This window comes from Triturus cristatus, chromosome 11, assembly GCF_964204655.1.
Source record: "Triturus cristatus chromosome 11, aTriCri1.1, whole genome shotgun sequence".
Classification (NCBI taxonomy): domain Eukaryota; kingdom Metazoa; phylum Chordata; class Amphibia; order Caudata; family Salamandridae; genus Triturus; species Triturus cristatus.
Window position 1 is genome coordinate 156,242,856 of NC_140594.1, and position 19,286 is coordinate 156,262,141.

Consider the following 19,286-nt stretch of genomic DNA (forward strand, 5'->3'; position numbering starts at 1 on the left):
TGACAAATGGGCATCGAGAAGTATGTTACTTTGCTCAGCTGAAATAGCTGCCAAATAGCCTTTTACATCCCCTACATCCCTAGGAAGAAAGCTGTAGGGCCTTAGAAACATATACAGATGACATTCTCATTTCTTCAGTCACACCAGCCAGAATCTTTTAATTCTGCCTGAAAGAAGGATTTGTGTGATGAAATGTAGTTTACAAGACAGCTTACTACATTCCTTTGGCAGAAAGTAATAGGCATGGTCCAAGTTTTAACTACCAACCCGAAAGGGAGAGAGCCGTTGGCGGAGGTTGAGAATTTCTCCTCGTGCTCGGATAGAGGGCCTTTACATCTTAGTAGTCTCCTAGGTGGGCAGAGACTTTGATCTAAAATATCTGATAGCTAGGTTATTTGCAAATTGTTCTGTGCTGACAATATGTCTCCTCTATAGCCTTTGGATCACTCTCAGTTAGGGTCAATGATGGGCATCAGTGAAGTGTAGTGAAATGTAGAAGGTCCAATCTAAGTGAAGGCACCCAAAGAGAAACAACACACCAGCAAAAGACCATCAAAAAGAAAAGATCCCACTTGGCTCGGCCAGGATACCGCGCTTAATCCTCTGCTTGTGTTCGGGCATCATCATTACGGGACTAAACAACATCCGCTCGAGCCATAGGAAATTATCCTTACAAAATGTAGGGGGCCCAGGCATACAATTCTAGAGCCCACCACAATGCTGATTCTTCAATGCATAGCTGTCACACTGTTCAGTAACACCTTACCATGTCAACCTTGCACCGAACATAGGAATGCCATAAATGTCAGATAGCCAGCCCCACAATATTTATGTGAAGCCTGAACTCTGGCACTTTACAGAGACCACACATGCAGAGACTAATTTGGTACCCCCTGTAGAAGAAAGGAATCCATCACAACAAACACATGGGGCCAGTGAGACCTGAAAGAGTCTCCTATAAGGATGCGGAATGTCTTGGAACAACATGCACAAGAGTGGGAACCTGTCATCTACTTCCCACTGTCGACAATGGGATTGATCATTTCAAGGCCAACATAATGGGAAAAAAAACTCCAACAATCAATATCAAAACAGGCAAGGAAACCAAGAAAAAACACTGTTTCTGGTGCAAGTATTTCACAGAAGAATGTAAAAGGCAGCACTGGTGCAGGAGGTACCTTTATGGAGCCCACTCATTACTTCCTGGGGAAAAGCTGTGTGGCCCAGAAACTGGTGTCCACTAATATCGGATTAATCAATTGTATGAAAATTTTCCAGGCCCAGGCTGGTGCCTGAGAGTCATTTTAGATGGGAAATTGATAGAAGTACCCATTTGAAGCTCAAAATAAATACAGGAGGGTCTGTATTTATACACCCCACTCTTTTTGTACGTCGTATGTGTGTCAGGGATTATCATTTACATAAATCACAAAGAATTCTGGCAAAATGCACAGGTTCAGAATAATGGCAGATATCAAAATGGAAGTGTAATGTGAATCTTGGGGTTAAGAAGGCCTGTCAATATCTAGACCATTTAGCACTGGGATTGCTCTGAAATGGATCTACAGTTCACAGGACGTCAAGTAATGCAAAATATGATGTGGTTGGTGTTGGCACAACAGGAAACAGCCTTGAAAGGAGTCCTTGTTTTGGCACAGATCCTTAATTGTTTCTAGACAATACAAGTCTGAGAAGGCATGCAATGTGAAGACTCTGATACAGAAGTACTGGCTGTACTGGTCTGGTTTGAAGAGGCATTATCTGAAACACCTTCAGCCAAGTATCAAGCAAAATCAATGTATTACTCAATTTTAACAATATGCAATTCCGCTGCTGAAGGCAAGAAAAGGTACATTAAAAAATCTTGTCACCTATACTTCCACCCTGGCTGCCCCCTCTGACCTAGAGAGACATCTGACCAGATGAAACATTCAGTCATTAACTACCATAACCTGGATGTGTTTTCCACTCCTACTATCCCAAAAAAGAGGGCCAAAGTTGGGAAAGATCTACAGCAGTTGTATCTAAAAAGAAAGAGGGCAGTTAGAGCAGAATGAGATTATCACGGACTGACTTCTTGAGGCCTGTTCTATGAACCTCATTGTGGCTGCTTGCTGTAGTTATCCTGGAGCACAGCAACGCCCCTGTTATTCCTCAGCAACAATTCCTGTCCCAGTAATCACCTCTCCTTACTAGTCAAAGCTCCCAGTTGCATTAGAAATACAAAAAATCAGTAAAGAGAATATATGAGAACAGTAGGAGATGAGGATCTTTTGCTTTCTCGGTCTGAAAAATATTAAGTTTGAAGGGCACATGTTTAAAAATTGAGAGTTAACCTTTTTCCAAATATATTTGGTTTAAACTGCACAGGGATTCTGCAACACTGCTTCAGCCGGTTACCTCCACATGCATTAAATAGCTACAGAAGTTTCCCTTATTTCAATTACATTAAAAGAAGAAGAAAGCGTTCATTACCATGATATGCTTCTAACTGTCTTCAGAGGAAGTGTTTTCTTGCTGGAAGAAAGCCTGAAAATAGTCTAAGTAGTGATTTGTTTTCTTGTGCAAGCACAGACTCTCGTTTCTAACTCCTCTTGCCTTCAAAGAAACAAAACACCAATTTCGTGCTGTCTCTTTGCTGAAAATGTCCAATAAAGAGTGCCGCATTGGTGATAGTTGCTCTTATGTTTGTACACGAGGCAACTGCCCATTAAACCTCTCGGAGAGGTTGTTGTACAAGTTACTTATCTTTGGTAACGATGTATCTGGTAGAGACGATTCTAGCTGCAGATTCCTTAACGTAGAATTATCCCAAGGCGTGAGACTGGACCCGGAAAACTTTCTTTGCCCCAGCATCCCTGCGTGCCGGGGGGTGGTACCACGCGACTCCACCCTGATGTCGTCCACGGGCGTGACGTCAGCGAGGTCACATAAGCCCCACCCCGGCGCGCTGACATCAGTTTTCTTTGGAGAACTTTTCCACGCCACAACGCGGAGCCATCACAAACAAAGCTGTGGAGAGTATGGGAACAGTGTGCGAAAAAGCAGTGAAACAGAAAAGAGAAAAAACGAAAGATGAGGAACAACACCAGTTGGAAAAGTGCCAAGCACGAAGGAACAAAAAGCCATAGCGGGGAAAGCCATAGCAGTGAAAGAGCAGAGCACTGCTCCGAGGAACACCCTCGCAAGCTAAGATGACATCCTCCTTGGAGGCAGAAAGCATGTGAAAAACGCTATAGCAGGAGAGACAGAGAGACAGAGACAGAGACAGAGAGACTGCAATCACAATCCACAACAGCGACGGGCAACAAGCCCGGAACAGAGGAGTAACATCAATCCACCCCCAGACGACACCCTCAGGGAGGGCCGTATCCCCCGAAAGGAGTGAAAAGGCCGAGGCACAGGCCAAAAAAAACAAAAAAAACATCGTAGAGGACCGCAAGGGAATCAAAAACCCCAAGCAAGTAAAGGGAGAAGAGTAAAAGCAGGCCCTTACACTGGAGAAAAACTCAGGGTGGAGGGATGCAGAGCACCCATGAACCAACCGACCATGTATCATAAGGGAAGGGGTGGAACAATCAAGCAGAACGAAGCAGCCTGTCCGGGAAGAAGCGAAGCGGACACCCACAGAAGACAAGCCACCCGGAGGGAGGAGAGTGCAGAAAACCAAACTGAAGGTCCTCGCAGAACGGGAAAGAAGGGCGGGCCGTGAAGGACTCTGCGGCTAGAATCGTCTCTACCAGATACTTCGTTACCGAAGGTAAGTAACTTGTACATCTGATTGGGGCTACTAGCCGCAGATTCCTTAACATACAATAGATACCCTAGCCATACCCAGAGGGGAGGAGGGCCTGCGAGAGAACCTCCCCAGAAGGGTGAAACACGGGGCCCCAGCAGGAGACGTGCCACGGGTACAAGAAGGGTGGCCCAGCCCCCACCAAGCAGAAGTAAGCAAGAACAAGGCGAAGGGAAGACTAGGGGACCCCAAGCCCATTCAAGGTACAACGGCCACAAACCCTCATAGGGACAGACAGCCGCAGAGGAGCACCCAGGAAGAAAAGAACGACCGAAACTCCAGGGAGAAGAGGTAGAACCGGAGGCAGAGCCTGCCGTAGGAAAAACCCCAGCAGCGGAGGACAGCTGAACAGGCAACAGCCACAAGGAAGCAGGCAATGCAGGAATGAATCCACAGCCAAGAAACGCAGGCATAAGAAGAAAGGCACAGATGCGCAAAGCCCCAGCAGAACAAGAGGCAGGGGCACAAGAGAACACAACAAGGGCCACGGCAGTGGACCAGAACGAGCAGGCGTGCGCAGCCAGCAGCTGACAGTACCATGGAGCAGTGCACCCAGAACAAGCCAGGCGCAAGCAGAGTGCAGAGGTCAGGGAAATTCAGAACAATCCCCAAAGGAGGATCGTTCAATAGACACACACCGACCCACGAAGAGAAGTGGGACCAGCCAGAAGAGAAAAGAGGAGAGACACGGAGCCGTCAACCAGAACACAGGAAAGCCAGGAGAAACCTAGCCCCCCTGGAACACCAGACAGAGGACCAGGACGAAACGCCGGACAGGAAGGGGGAAACGCCACAACAAGACACCGCAGACAGCATGCCAGACTGGTCGAGTGATGTAGCGAACACGGAGAATGACAGAACCTGGAGCAGCGCAAGCTGCGCCCAGACAAGACGCAAGAGACCACACCAGCGGCATACAGTGATGCCAGGAAAGGCAGGGAACCCGAAAAAGGGCGACCATGCCTTCCCAGCGCAGCACAGAGCTATGCAATAGCTACCAGTACCCCACATAGGGTATGATATGTCCCAAGAAAACATGGGAACACCTCTTAGAGAAAAATCCTGCAGCAGAGGACAAGAACATAAAGAACCTGCAGATAGAATCACAGACGGCTTGCCAACCAGTCAAACAAAAAACATACAGAAGGCCCCACCTGAGGACACATACGGGTGTACCAACAACCAAAGAACCACTAAGTCATAGGGGCTATACCAGCAGCCAACAGCACAAAGGGGTCACCCTAAGAACCCCCGAGAGCACGCCAACCCACATAAAAGACACAAACGGTCCAACCGAACCACTAGACCCCCGAAAGAAGGGCGGGATAACGCTGCCCATAAAGCAGCAGAGGACCGACAAGCCAAGTTTACGGAGGGGAGGAGGAGGACGGAGCCCTGCAAGGATCCGCTGAATGGCGGCATCCGCATGGGTGTTAAAGAAAAGCACCCCATCAAAAGGCAGGTCAACCAGACGCTCCCTAACATTCTCAGGGAAAACGCTATCCCTCAACCAAGCATGTCGACAGAGAGCTATGGAACTTGCCATAGTGTGGCCGAGAGCATCAGAAACATCCAGGGCCGAACGAAGAATAAATGCGGCCAACTCCCGGCCATCCATCACATGGCGCCGCAGATCAGCGCAGACACCTTCCTGAGAGGCACAAGACAGAAGGGACTCCACGGAATACCACAAGCTGGAAGTAGCCCTGGCCAACACAAAAAGCGTGTTGAGTGCTCGCAAAGCAGCACTAGAGGAAGCGAAGATGTTACGCCCCCATGAATCCAACCACCGGGCCTCCCGTGACGGAGGAAACACCAAAGGTAGGGAAGGAAAAGCAGTCTGCAGAAGAGGGCCCTGGGTACAAGGGTGGAAAGAAAGGCAGACTGAATCGTGCGGAGCAGGACGGTGGAGGAGTGACTGGGGCACCGAATTCCCCGTGGCAGGACGCCCCCAGGCCCCCAGAAGAGAATTATGGAGCGAAGCTTCGAAGGGAAGAAGCAGCTCCAGTCCACCAGAGCCCTGATGGAAAACCCCAAGCAAATGGTCCGTAGGGAATGGCATGGCGGGGTCGCCCATGTGCAAAATGCCAGCAGCCGTGGAAATGGCCCGGGCATAGGCTGCAGTCGCCTCCGTAGGGCGTAGTGGGGGGGGGGGGAAAGCAATTCCTCCGTGGGTGACAGCTGTAAACTAAGCCGGCCATCCCCGAGTCCAGCTGGAGGAAGAAATGGCCAGCCCCGGAACGGTGGAAGATGTACGGACGAGTGCGGGTCCCGAGGTGCTTTTGGGGAAGGCTGTGGCCACGGGGACGGTGAAGAGCCCTCCCTGGAAGACGCCGGGGAAAAGGCCATGATGCGGCGTCCCGTCCCCGGGGAAGAAGAGACAAAAAGTTGACGAACCTCCGGAGAGGAGGGGGCCTCTGGAGACGAGTCGACGACCCGACGCCGGCATGGCGCCGTAGAGTCCGCCACAGGCGCCGGTGGGATGTCAACCGGCGCCAGAGGAGACGCCGAGACGACCTTCACCACTTGCGCCCTAATAGAATGGGGCGGGGCCAGCTCCGGGTCGGCGAAAGAGCAGCGCCGACTCGACCTCTGATGAAGCAGCCGCCTGCGTGGAGAGGCGAGAGGGACCTGGGGACACGCCCAGTCCCCTAACCAGCACCCGCTTCGCCACCAGGGCCGACAGGCGTCGGCGTCTGAGCGGCGTCAGCTCGGCTTCTGGCAAGGCCGCCGCCTGCCCAGAAGACCGAGGAGGACTCGGGGACGAGCCGTGAGTCCCGGCGACCTCCTGCAACACCACAGGGACCCCCTCAGGGGTTTGCGGCAAGGCAGAGGCACCGTGGGTTGAAGAGGGGAACCCCATAGGGTCGCACCCTGACGACACCACACCTCCAGAACCTAAAGCCGAACCCATCGGCGCCGGAGCCGCCGGTAACTCCGCGGAAGGCCCTGCACGTGGCAAGAGATCCGCGGAAGTCCCAGGAAGAGGAGGAGGAGGAGGGGCCAAGGAAGCCTGCAGAGCCGCAGCATAGGCCTCCATTTAGGCCCTGGTCGCTCCGACGCCGGGAAATGGCGGGTAGGGTGGCGACGAACGAGGAAGCATGTCCCGCGGAGAACTCGCGCCCTTCGCAGAGCGGGGACCAGGCCTCGGGGACAAGCTATAAGACTTACCGATGGGCGAGCGACGCCCTAGGGGCCTCGGTGACAGGCGATGTCGGAATCGGAAGCAAGGATTCTTGGACTCTTCCGCAGGGGACTGGCGCGGAGACGACACCGATCTGGACAACCAGGCCGAAAGGAACTTCATCCGGCGCTCCCGCCGGGACTTAGGCTTCAGATGCTGGCACGCTTCGCAGTCCGTGAAATCATGGTGCTCACCCAAACACCACATGCAAATAGGATGAGGGTCCGTCACCGACATCTGACGCGCGCAAGACGAGCACGCCGTAAAGCCCGAAGGCATTCGCACACTGTCCCACAACACAAAAGCATGAAAGGAAGGCCTGAAAACAGGTCAGGGACACGATCCGGATCCGCGTTGCACGCGGAAAAGAAGGAAACTGGTGTCAGCGCGCCAGGTTGGGGCTTATGTGACCTCGCTGACGTGACACCCACGGACGACGTCAGGGCAGAGTCCGGATGCTGGGGCAAAGAAAGTTTTCCGGGTAGTGTCTCACGCCTGGGGATAATTCTACGTTAAGGAATCTGCGGTTAGTAGTCTCTATCAGATCAATCGCACAATGGCCTGGATTTTCACTAGGGACCAAGAGGGCAGACGTTCTTATTCACCAATCTAATAAGCATTACTAAGCTCACAAATATGCAAGAGAAACCCTTACAACAAACCCTTACAGCAAAAAGGACAGCATTTTAATACTTAATAGTGAGTCCCTCTGGTGAACCACAGGGGTATTCATCCATCAATTAACTCACTTCTTTCAAAAGAGAAACACGTATATCACTGTAATATTCATCCATTCATACTCTGAGACCTGTTCAATGCAAAAATGTCTATCCTTTATTTTAATAATATCCTCCTTGATATGTACAATTTCACAGTACAATACGATCACTCAAATAATCTGAAATGTCATCCAACTGGATACTCTAAAACATGTTTCATAACCCATAAACACCAATAGATGGGGTTCGTAATGATATGATGATTTTTGAATTTTAACTTATGAAACATGTTTTAGAGTATCCAATTGTATGAATTTTCACAATTGAGTGATACTATTGTATTGTGAAATTGTATATATCAAGGAGAATATTACTAATATAAATAGATATTTTTACATTGAACAGGTCTCAGTGCATGTATGGATGAATGTTAAATTGCTATATGTGTTTTTCTTTTGAAAGAAGTGAGTTAATTGATGAGTGAATACCCATGTGGTTCACAAGAGGGACTCACAATTGTCGATAAGCATTACCAAAGTCAACAGGTCTGGCTGACATTTGGAGTCCTTATTCAAAAACTTTTTTTTTTTAAACATGCTACTGTGAAAACACAAATCAACAGCTGCTTTCTTTATACAAAACATGTATTAGTTATAAAAGTGTAATGTGAGTTGATTCCGTTTTAAATAGTCCTTCATTCATCACAATGCAAGCACTTGCTAAGGGGGTGGAAAAATATACCAGTCAACAGCAAGAGATAAAAAAGAAATACTCCCCTGGACGGACCTAAAAGCTACTAAATGTGATCCAGTTTGCAGGTGGAAGAGAACCTTTAGGGGACCTCCTGTAATACTTCGGAAAGATGCAGGAGCCCTTCCAAGTCTTGCGTAATTGAATATAGTCATAGGCAGAATTCCGAAGTTTACATGCTGCTCAAAGTTCAAATATTTTATTTGGAATTTTAATAGAAACTGAAGCCTAGCCAGCATGTGTTTTGCAACCACAAAATTGAACATCGCATCTTCAAGGCAAACAATGGAATTTTTCAATATTTTTAGGATTCAGGAAACTTGTTAGAGAGAGTTCTGGTCATCCAATGCAGAGAGGGGGTGACTGTCTACTGTAGTAAAACGGGAGGATTGTTATACTTGACTTTAAGGGCATGTACCAAATTTGATGAGGAGCATGATAGCCACACTTCTCAAAAATCCAAACGTGTCTTTTTGAAATTCGGTCTAGGACTACTAAATGTGCATTTTAAAATTTCTGGTATCAATAGGTCAAAGCTAAAAATATACAATAATCCATTCCCCCCAGGAAGCAAGTAGGTAGTAAACATGCTAAATTTTCTAATGTGTCCCCAACATCCCTAATTAATCCAAGACAATCATTGAATGCACACTTCAAGATAGTTTCTCATTTTAAAGTACCAAAGAAGCCTACATTTGTCAGCAGTATCTGCTTTGACAGCACATGAAGGAGATGAAGGTTGCCATTTCTTTCTCCAACCATAAGGAACTGTCCGTCGCTGCATAAGCCAACCACATCCACATAGGTATCTGTAAAATACAAGAATTATTATTGGCACATCAGATAAACACTTTGGTTACAGGTGATATTGACGTAAAAACATCTAAGAAAAAGAGTTACACTTTGCATTTTATAATATACGCCTAATTAAAGAGAATCAATATTTTAGAGGTAGACTAACACTACTTACGGACCTGAGATATCAAATGCAGCAAGAAGAGCGTCATATATGGGGAGTGACAATCAAGTTTCGACCCCCATACACACACAAGCACACACCCAAAAAAGAAGAAGAAATGACGGGAAGGAAAGTAAAAGGGAATAGAAAGAGAAGGGAGAAAGGCAGAAGGGGAATAAGGCATACAGGCAGAAAAGTAGAACGGCAGAAGAAGAGAAAGGCATAAGGAGAAAGTGGAAGAAGGCTGAATGACAAACTCAGAAGGGGAGAAAGGCTGAATTGAAGAAAGGCAGAAGGGCAAGAAGGGAGAAGGGGGAGGGGAAGAGGAGAAAGGGCAAAGGCAGAAGGGGAGAAGGAGAGAAAGACCCAAAGAGAAAAGGGTTGCGAAGGAGAAGTAGGGGAAAAGGGAGAAGATGAATATCTGTGGATATGAGAGAGCCGCCTCTTGAGTCTGATCTGTCAGCACCCCATCTCAATCAGAAGTGCTGCTTCCTTATCTAGAAAGCGAATTCTGGGTAAAAGCGAATCGCTTATACATATGAATGTTGTACAGCTTACATTTAGCCTACATTTTAGCTCTCCTTTTTAACTTAGCATCTTTTTCTAATGGTGGTTTGTACAGGTTTTCCCCTAATACGAGAGTGTGCAACACATGCATTTATTCCTGGTAGGCACTGTCACCCTGTAGTCTGCAAAATTAGTTCTAGGGTCACACAATTAGAAAGCGATGCACATTTATATTTTTGTGCTTGTAGGAGATGACTCTTGCTCTAAAGACGCTGTTCTGCACCTCTATCACAGTACGATAAGGAGGGTGTTTCATTAATTAAACAGTATCAATGCTGAATTCGGTGAGAGGCACTTCATGCCAAAGTCATGCTGGACACCGCTGTGAGCCGTGACTAAGATGCAGCATTGCTGACCTAGACCTTAACGCTGAGAAGGAAGATAGCTGTGCAAGAGAAGAGTGCAGGCATGCACACTTATATGGATGCATTTGTTAATGCACTGAGGCCGTCGTAGCCATGCCAGGGCACGGGGATAGATCATTCCAAGAGGTCTGGCAGAAGGATACTCCTGCTATGCTCTTGCATACATTAGTTATAGATTCCTTACCTTAGAATTACCAGCAGGCGTCAGACTGGATCCGGAGAATTATTTTCTTAGCAGTACCACTGTGCGTCAGTAGGTGGCATCAGTCGACTCCGCATCTGTCGTCAGAGTTGTGGTCGCGAGAATGACGTCGCGGTGTCTACTTATACACCACCCCTGCACGCTGGCGTCAGTTCGAACACTACTTTCCACGGCAGAAACGCAGAGACATGGACCACTGGTGCACAAAACTAGGGTCCTGTAAGGGAGTCCCTATCCCTAGAAGTCAGTTCGCAGAACAGGGAGGATGGGTGGGGCAGTAAGGAATCTAAAACTAATATAGGTCTCTTACAGATACATCGTTACCGAAGGTAAGTAACTTGTTCATCTCAACGAGACTATTAGTTATAGATTCCTTACCTTAGAATAGATGCACCAGCAATAGCAACCCCGGAGGAGGGTCTGCGAACTAAGTTCACACCAGGAAGTCCTGGAGAACAGAACGGCCGAAAAAGCGGTCTCTCTGGACTTCGCGGGCCAGGCAGTAATGCTGAATATGCAAGGATGCCAATGTGGCTGCCTGGCAGATGTCAACCAGCAGAACTCCACATCCCAAAGCAGTAGTGGCTGCCGTCGGCCTGGTAGAGTGGGCGTGCAGTCCTCCTGGAGGTTCCTTTTTCGCCAAAGAATAACAGACCTTAATGCATAGGACGCCCCATCGAGAGTTGGTACGTTTGTGCACTGCCAGTCCTTTCTTTGCACCCACATAACCCACTAAAAGTTGATCGACCACCCAGAAGTCTTTAGTGTGGGCAAGGTAGACAGACAAGGCACGTTTTGGGTCCAGACGGTGGAGTCTCTCCTCCTCTTTGGAAGGGTGCGGAGGCGGGAAGAAGGTGGGCAATGTGATGGTCTGACCTATGTGGAAAGAGGTAACCACTCTGGGCAGAAAAAGAGGGCCTAGTATGGAGGACTACTTTTTCCCAATGGACAGCAAGAAAGGGAGGTTTGGAAGGTAAAGCTTGAAGCTCACTCACCCTGCGAGCAGGGGTGATGGCAAGCAAGAAAGCAGTCTTCAAAGTAAGGAGACGAAGAGGACAATTATGTAGTGGCTCAAAGGGAGCACACATGAGATCAGTGAGGACAAGATTCAAGTCCCATTGGGGCATTACGAAAGGAGAAGGAGGAACGAGATGAGTAATGCCCTTCAGAAATCTGAAGGGGACTTGAAAAGAGAAGGCTGATCAGGAAGGCAAAGAAAGGCCAAAATGACATAAAGATAGCCTTTAGGAGTGCCCAGAGCAGAGCCCTGCTAGGCGAAAGAAAGAAATGAAGAGAACCTCTGAAAGAGGGACAGAAAGAGGATCCACAGCCTTTGATGTGCACATGCCACAAATTTGATCCATCTACAGGTGTATACCGTTTTAATGGAGGGATGCCTGGCTGCCACGATGGCATTACAGACTTCGGGAGGAGGGTCCAAAGCTGTCAACCGTTGCAGCTCAATCTTCATTCAAGGAGGTAGAGGCTCGACAGGTTCAGGTGGAGGACCGTCCTCTACTGCTGTGACAGAAGATCCTCCCGAAGAGACAGTCTAATCGGAGGATCTATGGCCATGCTCAAGAACTCTGAATACCAAACTCTTCATGCCCAGACCGGAGCCACAAGAATTAATTGGGCCCAGTCGTGCTTGATCTTCTTCAGCACTCTGGGCAGAAGTGGTACAGCCTGAAAGGGGTACAGGAGGCTGCAATTCCACTCGTGGCGAGTGCCGCATTGGAAACTCCTCCCACACGACTGGTGATATTGTGCGTTCTCTTCAGTGGCGAATAGATTTAACCAAGGCTCTCCCCACTGCTGAAAGAGACCTTGCACCACCTCCGAGTGAATACGCCATTCGTAATTCATCATGCACCGACGGCAGATTTCGTCCACCCTCGCGTTCAGGGAACCTGCCAGGTGTTGAACTACCAGAGATATGCCCTGATGTTCCGGCCATGTCCAAAGACGAAGAGACTCTGGACATAGGGTCCACGACCCCACACGACCTGTTTGTTGCAGTACCACATGGAGGTGGTGTTATCCATGAACACCTGCACTACTCTTCCTTTGACAGAAGGAAGGAATGCCTTTAGTCCAAGACAAATCGCCCAGAGCTCCAGAAGGTTGATGTGGAGTCTGGACTCCGCAGGAGACCAGAGGCCTCTTATCTCGGCCTCTCCCATGTTGCCGCCCCATCCCAGGAGTGAGGCATCCGTCACTACTGTGAACTCTGGTTGGGGAAGAAAGAGGGATCTGCCGTTGACCCAATCCTGGTTCATGAGCCACCACTGCAACTGACTTGCAGTCCCCTCCGAGATCCGGATGACATCGGAACGATTCCCCTGATGCTGCACCCACTGGAACTTCAGGTCTCACTGCACAGACCACATATGCCATCTGGCATGATCCACCAGTAGAATGCAGTAGGCCATGAGGCCCAGCAGCCTCATGGTCATTCTCACCGAAATCCAGGATACAGGTTGAAACACTGGTATAGCCCGAATATCCTAGACTCCCTGCTCACGAGGATAGACTCGAAACTGCGCTGTGTCCAGAACCGCTCCGAGGAAAAGGAGCTTCTGAAAACCGGTGTGACTTCGGCACGCTGACTGTGAACCCAAGCGAATGCAGGCCCTACGCCGTAGTCTGGAGGTGGGAGACAACAGCCAGGGGTGAGCCCGCCTTCAACATCCAGTCGTCAAGATAGGGGAAGACTGGAACCCCTGATCTGCGCAGATGAGGTGCGACCACTGCCATCACTTTTGTGAACACCAAGGGGTGCGGAAGGCCAAAGGGGGGCAAGATAAACTGAAAATGCTCATGGCCTACAGGGAACCGTAGGTAACGCCAATGGGCAGGCAAGACAGGGATGTGAAAGTAAGCATTCTGCAAGTCCAACACTACCATCCAGTCTCCAGAGTCAAGGGCAGACAAGACCGGAGCCAAGATTATCATCTTAAACTTCACCTTCTAGAGGAAGCGGTTGACGTCCCTAAGGTCTAAGAAAGGACGCAGGACTTTGTCCTGGTACCAGGAAGTAGTGGGAGTAGCAACGACCTACTTCTGGCACAGGGATGCGCTCAATAGCTCCCTTGGCCAAGCGAGCCGTAACTTCCTGGCAAAGTGATCCTCTGACATGCAATGGAGTGTTGGTGGCATGGAGAGAGGGGTAGTAGCTCCTTCGGACTATCTGTAAAACCCACCTGTCCGACGTGATGTTGTGCCAGTGGGGGAGGTGATGGCAGATCCTGCCGCCCACTGGCAACTGATGGCCCTGAAAGGTCGAACTAAGAAGGTTTGGAGGCTGCTGCAGGGGGGTACTGGTGGACTGGCCTGCCCGCAGGTCCCCAGCCATGCACGTGCTGGGTAGCTCGTACGGCGCTATGGGTCTGGGTGGAATGTGGTGGGGCATCCCTTCCATAGCCATGAAACGTAGACTGAATGGGGCAAGAAGTTGCTGCGAGGCCAAAGGATCTGGCAGTAGCCCTAGAGTCATTGAAACGCTCAAGCTCGTTGTACGCCTTGTCGCCAAACAGGCGACAGCCATCAAAGGGCATGTCCAAAAGGGTAGATTGAATATCTCCAGAGAAACCAGACGTTCTCAGCCAGGCATAGTGCCTCAGGGCTACCGATGTGGAAACCGTTCTACCCAGCGAGTCGGCGGTATGCAGCCCACACCAGATGGTGAACTTTGACCCTGAGCAACAGCGCGGGTAAGCACGGCCTGGGCCTCCTCCAGGGACTGCGGCAGCACTTGTGCAACCGTATCCCACACCGTGTGTGTGTGTGTAACAGCCCAAGAAACCTGCGGTGTTCACGGACCGCAGTCCTAAGCTGGCGGAAGAAAAAATCTTCTTCACACTATGGTTCAGCTTCTTGGATTCCCTATCTGTGGGAGCAGCAGGGAATGCGCCTTTTGAGGATGAGACTCGGACCACCACGTTCTCAGGGGTAGGATGTTGAGAGAGGAAATGTGGGTCACCCGGGCCGGGCGGTGGCTTCAGGAAATCATTTTGTCCACAGGAGACCCTGTCCTGAGCCTGGACTAAGTGCCCAGAAGGATGTCAGCGAGGGCCTCATTAAGGGGCAGATGTATCAAATATGTTTGAGTTTGCAAAAGAGCAGATTTGCAGAATCTGCCAGTTTACGAACGCAAAAATTGTTTTTCCAATGCAGCAAACCTAATTTTGTGATTCGGTAACCTGTTACCGAATTGCAAAATGGGTTTGCGATTTGGTATTAGGAAGGGGCGTGTTTAGGACATCCCTTCCTAATACCGAATCGCATCGGTATGTATGAATGTTTTGTGGCCGCAATTGCGGTCGCCAAACATATGCATTTTACCACCTACTTCAAGTAGGTGGTAACCCATTCACAAATGGGAAGGGGTCTCCAAGGGACCCCTTCCCCTTTGTGAATGCTTGTAAAACTATTTTTAAGAGCAGGCAGTGGTCCCACGAACCACTGCCTGCTCTTAAAAAAACTGAAAAGAAAACTTTCCATTTTTCGTTTTGTAAAGCATCTCGTGTTCCTTTAAGGAAAACGGGCTGCTTTACAAAAAAAAAAAAAAAAACAGATTGCTTTATTGAAAAACAATAAAGGTTATGGTGGTCTGCTGGTCTCAGCAGGCCACCATCCACGTGAATTTGGGGATTCCTAGGGGGTCGCAAAGTGCGACCTACCTTATTAATATTCATGAGGTAGGTCATTCGCGACCCCTTAGGAATCGCAAAAGGTGTACTATACACCTTCATACATTGAATTTTGCTATTTCTTAATTGCGCATCCTTGTGATTCGCAATTAGGGAATAGCAAAATGCTAGCTACACACATCTGGCCCTAAAAGTCAGCAGGGGCTCCGTAGAGGCTGCTGCCGCCTGAAGCACCTCAGTCATGAGGTTAGTCTTGACAGCCACCGTAGGAAGCTCGCGCCCAAAGGGCCTCAGCCGCACTATGCAACACTACAGCATTGGAGGCTCCCTCTTCCGTAGCCACGGTGTGAGAAAGTGCCATCTTTCTTGCATGGTATGCCCCCACTTTCTGCTGAATTGCTAATTGTACTTTGACTGAGTGTGCCCTGGACTCCTGCCAATCAGGTGCCCAGGGCCTATGTTCCTTCCCTAAAACCTAAAATCCCAAATTGGCAAACCCTGGCCACATGTCAGCCCCTGGTAAATGGTACCCTAGGTCCCCAGGGCCTTGTGACCAGAGTAGACCTCTAAGGGCTGCAGCACTTATTGTGCAACCCTTTGAGGCCTTGTACCCTAACACAACCACACTGCCCTCGCAGGCTGAGTGTCTGGGTACAAGGCAAAACAAAGTCCATGCTCACAACCTACACTGCCCAGGCATACATCAGCCACCCCTCTACCTGGGTGCCCTATGCCAGTGGTGTGGATACAGGAGCATGCTCCCTGTGCCCCTACAGTGCCCAGGTCCATTCCTAGGCACGGTAAGTGCAGTGCTGCCATTTAAGAGTATATGGTGCTGAGAGCTCGTCAAACACAAACTCCACAGCACCATAATGGCAACACTGAAGACTGAGAAGTTTGGTATCAAACTTCTCAGCACATTAAACCCGCACTGATGCCAGTGTGGGATTTAATGTACAAAGCCCTACAGAGGGCATCTTAGAGATGCCCCCTGAAACCTAGCCCAAAAATACACGTCTGGTCTGGGAGGCTGCCTAGGCTGCCACACAGCAGATATGTTGCTGGACCCCTGGGTGGAGAACCCCCGCTCTCCAGGGCCTGCAACAATGCACATCCTGGGCAAGGTGATAGGTCTCCTCCCCCAGGATGGGCAGGGGAAGCTTCAAAGGCATGCCGCCTCTGTGAGCTTCTCCAGGCCACTTGCTGTACCCAGCAAACTAGCCCCCACCGGTTCTAACCCCCACTATGGCGGGAAGACTGGCCGGAAACCCCAAGTAAGGACAGTGGATGTGCCAGCCTGCCAACCCCACCCCTCAGGTGGGGGAGGCAAGGTGAAGCACATCTCCGGGCGCTCGCCATCTTGAAGATGGGAGGCCCTGCCCAATCAGAACTAGGCTACTGCCCTCCTCCCACAGGATAGGGGGTGTACCCACCCCAGGGCAGGGACCCATTGGTCCCTGCCCTTTACCTACCTGTAACGCCCCTAAATCTAGTATTTAGAGGCACCCTGAACCTTCCTTCTCCAGATTCCGAAAAAGCAAAGAAGAGCAAGAAGAAAGAAGACCTGCCGTGCAGCTGCTAAGAAGAGGAAGACACCAACTGCTTCGGCCCTAGCCCTACCGGCCTGTCGACCCTCGAACCTGCTCCTGCTAAATCCCGGCACCTCTTGAGGCCAGCAACCTCACAAACCCCGGAGGACCTGGCTACCTTGTGACTCCGAGCATCTGGGACTCCCATGAGCAGTGGCTCTGCTCAAAGCAAGTTTCTAACCCCTGGCATCAGCCCGGAACCGCGAACCCTGCACACTCTGCACCCAAGCCTGGCCTGTGCCGGAGTGGACAAAGACCCCGAGGACGTCCCCCCAGCGCCTGTGACCCCGAATCCGGCACCCAATGACTCACCTCAACGCTCCTGACGACGCCTGCAGCCTCAGAACCAGGGACCCCCCCAACCGAGATCAGAGGGTAAGATTTCCCAACACCAAAAGGCACCCCGGCGCCCTGCGGCCCCCTGTGCCCAACTCCTGGGTACCTACCTTTCCTCCAACTACCCAACTTACCTCTCGAAGTGGTGGTGGCACCTGAAGCATCTTCGTCCCCGAGCTTGCAGCCTTTGTTCATCCTGGAGCTTTCCCATTGAAATCCATTGAGCGCCCAAAGGCTCAAATGCACCCTGCACCCAGCCGCCCGAGTGGCCCTGGCAGTGTAACTTCTACTCCTACCTACTTCCCCATTTGCCCTGAGCAAGTGACCAGGAGCCCAGCTCCCACAGCCACGTGGCCTGCTAGGCAGCAGTCACCAACCAAGGCCCCCCTGCCTTCCATAGGATAACATTGGGCCTAACTCACTCTGCACCCGGCCGCCCCAGTGCTGCTGAGGGTGTAACAACTGTACCAACCTGACCCTGGGAGACCCTGGAGTCTGTGCCCAGAACCTTAACTCTGCCAGTCGAATACTTACCCAAAAGCCGATAACTCACTTTTCTTCCATAGGGTAACATTGACTGGCTTCTTCTGAAATTTCTTCTAAGTGTGGAGTTTCTAAACTTTAAAATATTCACCTAAAATCAACAGAGTAACGAAAACTGAAATACTCACCTGCTATGAGGAGAGATTCCAGTGCTGGATCTTGGTGCCCAGCACTGAACCTGAAAAGTACTTCCGACCGTACTTACCACTAACTCAATTTTCTCCCATAGGAAACCATTGACTGTTTCTGTGAAATTTCTTCTGTCGATTTTTGCAAACTACAAATATTCTTAAAAAATCGTACCAACTATGAAAACAAAATTACTTACCTGTTTTAGATAGAGGTCCCAGTACTGAGCCTAGGAGCCCAGCCCTGGATTACAAAAGTAACAAGAACATACTTTACCTGTAACTTGAATTTTCTCCCATAGGGAATCATTGACTGTTTTTCTATGAAATTTCTTCATAGTGTCAACTTTTAAAATAGCAAAATAGTGCCTAAAAATCACAACAGTAACTAAAACGAATTTACTCACTGGTTTCCAAGACCTGTCCCAGGACTGAATCTAGGATCCAGTCCTGGAATTAGAAAAGTAATCCTGAAAGTAACCTATTGCAAATAACTTAAAATTCACATTGAGCTCAATGTATTATTGTGTTTGAAATTGTGTTGCCTATTGCAACAACCTGTAACTATTACCTACAAAAGTCAATTGCAAAAGTATTTAACTAAAGCCTCTCATTCTGAGAAAGTATAATTTGATACCTATTGTTGGTTCTGAAATAAAACAACCATATATTTTTTATACAAACCATTGGCCTAGAGTTCGGTTCTTCAGTGTGTGAGACCATTTGCTGACTGAGTGTGTACAACAAATGCTTTACAGTGTCCTCTGATACTGGCTTACTGCTCGACCAAGCTACCACTTTAGAGAGTAAGGTTATATCTAACTTTAACCTCTGCTAAACCTCTGGGGACTGTGGACTCTGTACACACTGTACCTATTTGGGAACAGTATATACAGAGCCACTTTCTCACACACGGTAGTGGAAGAAAGTATACCAAGGTCTGGGGAGGTATCCAGACCACTGGTATCACCCAACTCCTCTCCAGTCCGGCTCCTCAAGTTGGTCTGCTAGAGGGTCGATAGACCCCTCCCAGTCCTCATCACCCTCCTCTGGCTGCCACTCGGGGCAGCAGGGAATGCCAGAGATGAATAGGGGTAGAAAAGTATCCTCCGGTGCCAGTACCAATGTCGGTCCGGCACTTGTCCACATCGGGGGTGACGCTGGGGTCGACGCCAGTTCGGGGCACAACCGGCGTTGAGGACGTCGCCACTGGAATCGGCGCCGGGGATGGTACGGTCAGGTCGACCAGCACAGATCCAGATCCAGGCCTGGATCCTTTGGGACCCTGTGGCGCCGGGCCGGAGCCACAGCATCGAAGGCCCAGGGCCCCCAGCCGAGTCCGTGGGGCCCGAAGGCGCGCCTGCGGAGTCGGGCTGCCCAAAGATGCTGTGCAGCGCTTCGTAAAATTGACGAAGCTGGGCAGGGGGCGCTCTGGCTCCGGGAAAGGAAGGGAAGCGTGGAGCCGTCCAGCGGGCTCTGGGAAAGGAGCCGGAAAGT

The 19,286-nt window shown here is 49.8% G+C and overlaps 1 protein-coding gene across 2 annotated transcripts in view; it reads right to left on the reverse strand.

The window, feature by feature from the left end:
* KNTC1 (kinetochore associated 1) overlaps positions 1–19,286 on the reverse strand; it is a 1,031,844-nt gene that overhangs the window by 903,430 nt on the left and 109,128 nt on the right. For both annotated transcript variants that reach the window (XM_085636469.1, XM_085636468.1), the window contains exon 4: positions 9,143–9,258. In XM_085636469.1, the coding sequence (XP_085492595.1) occupies positions 9,143–9,258 (116 nt within the window). The remainder of the gene's footprint in view (positions 1–9,142; positions 9,259–19,286) is intronic.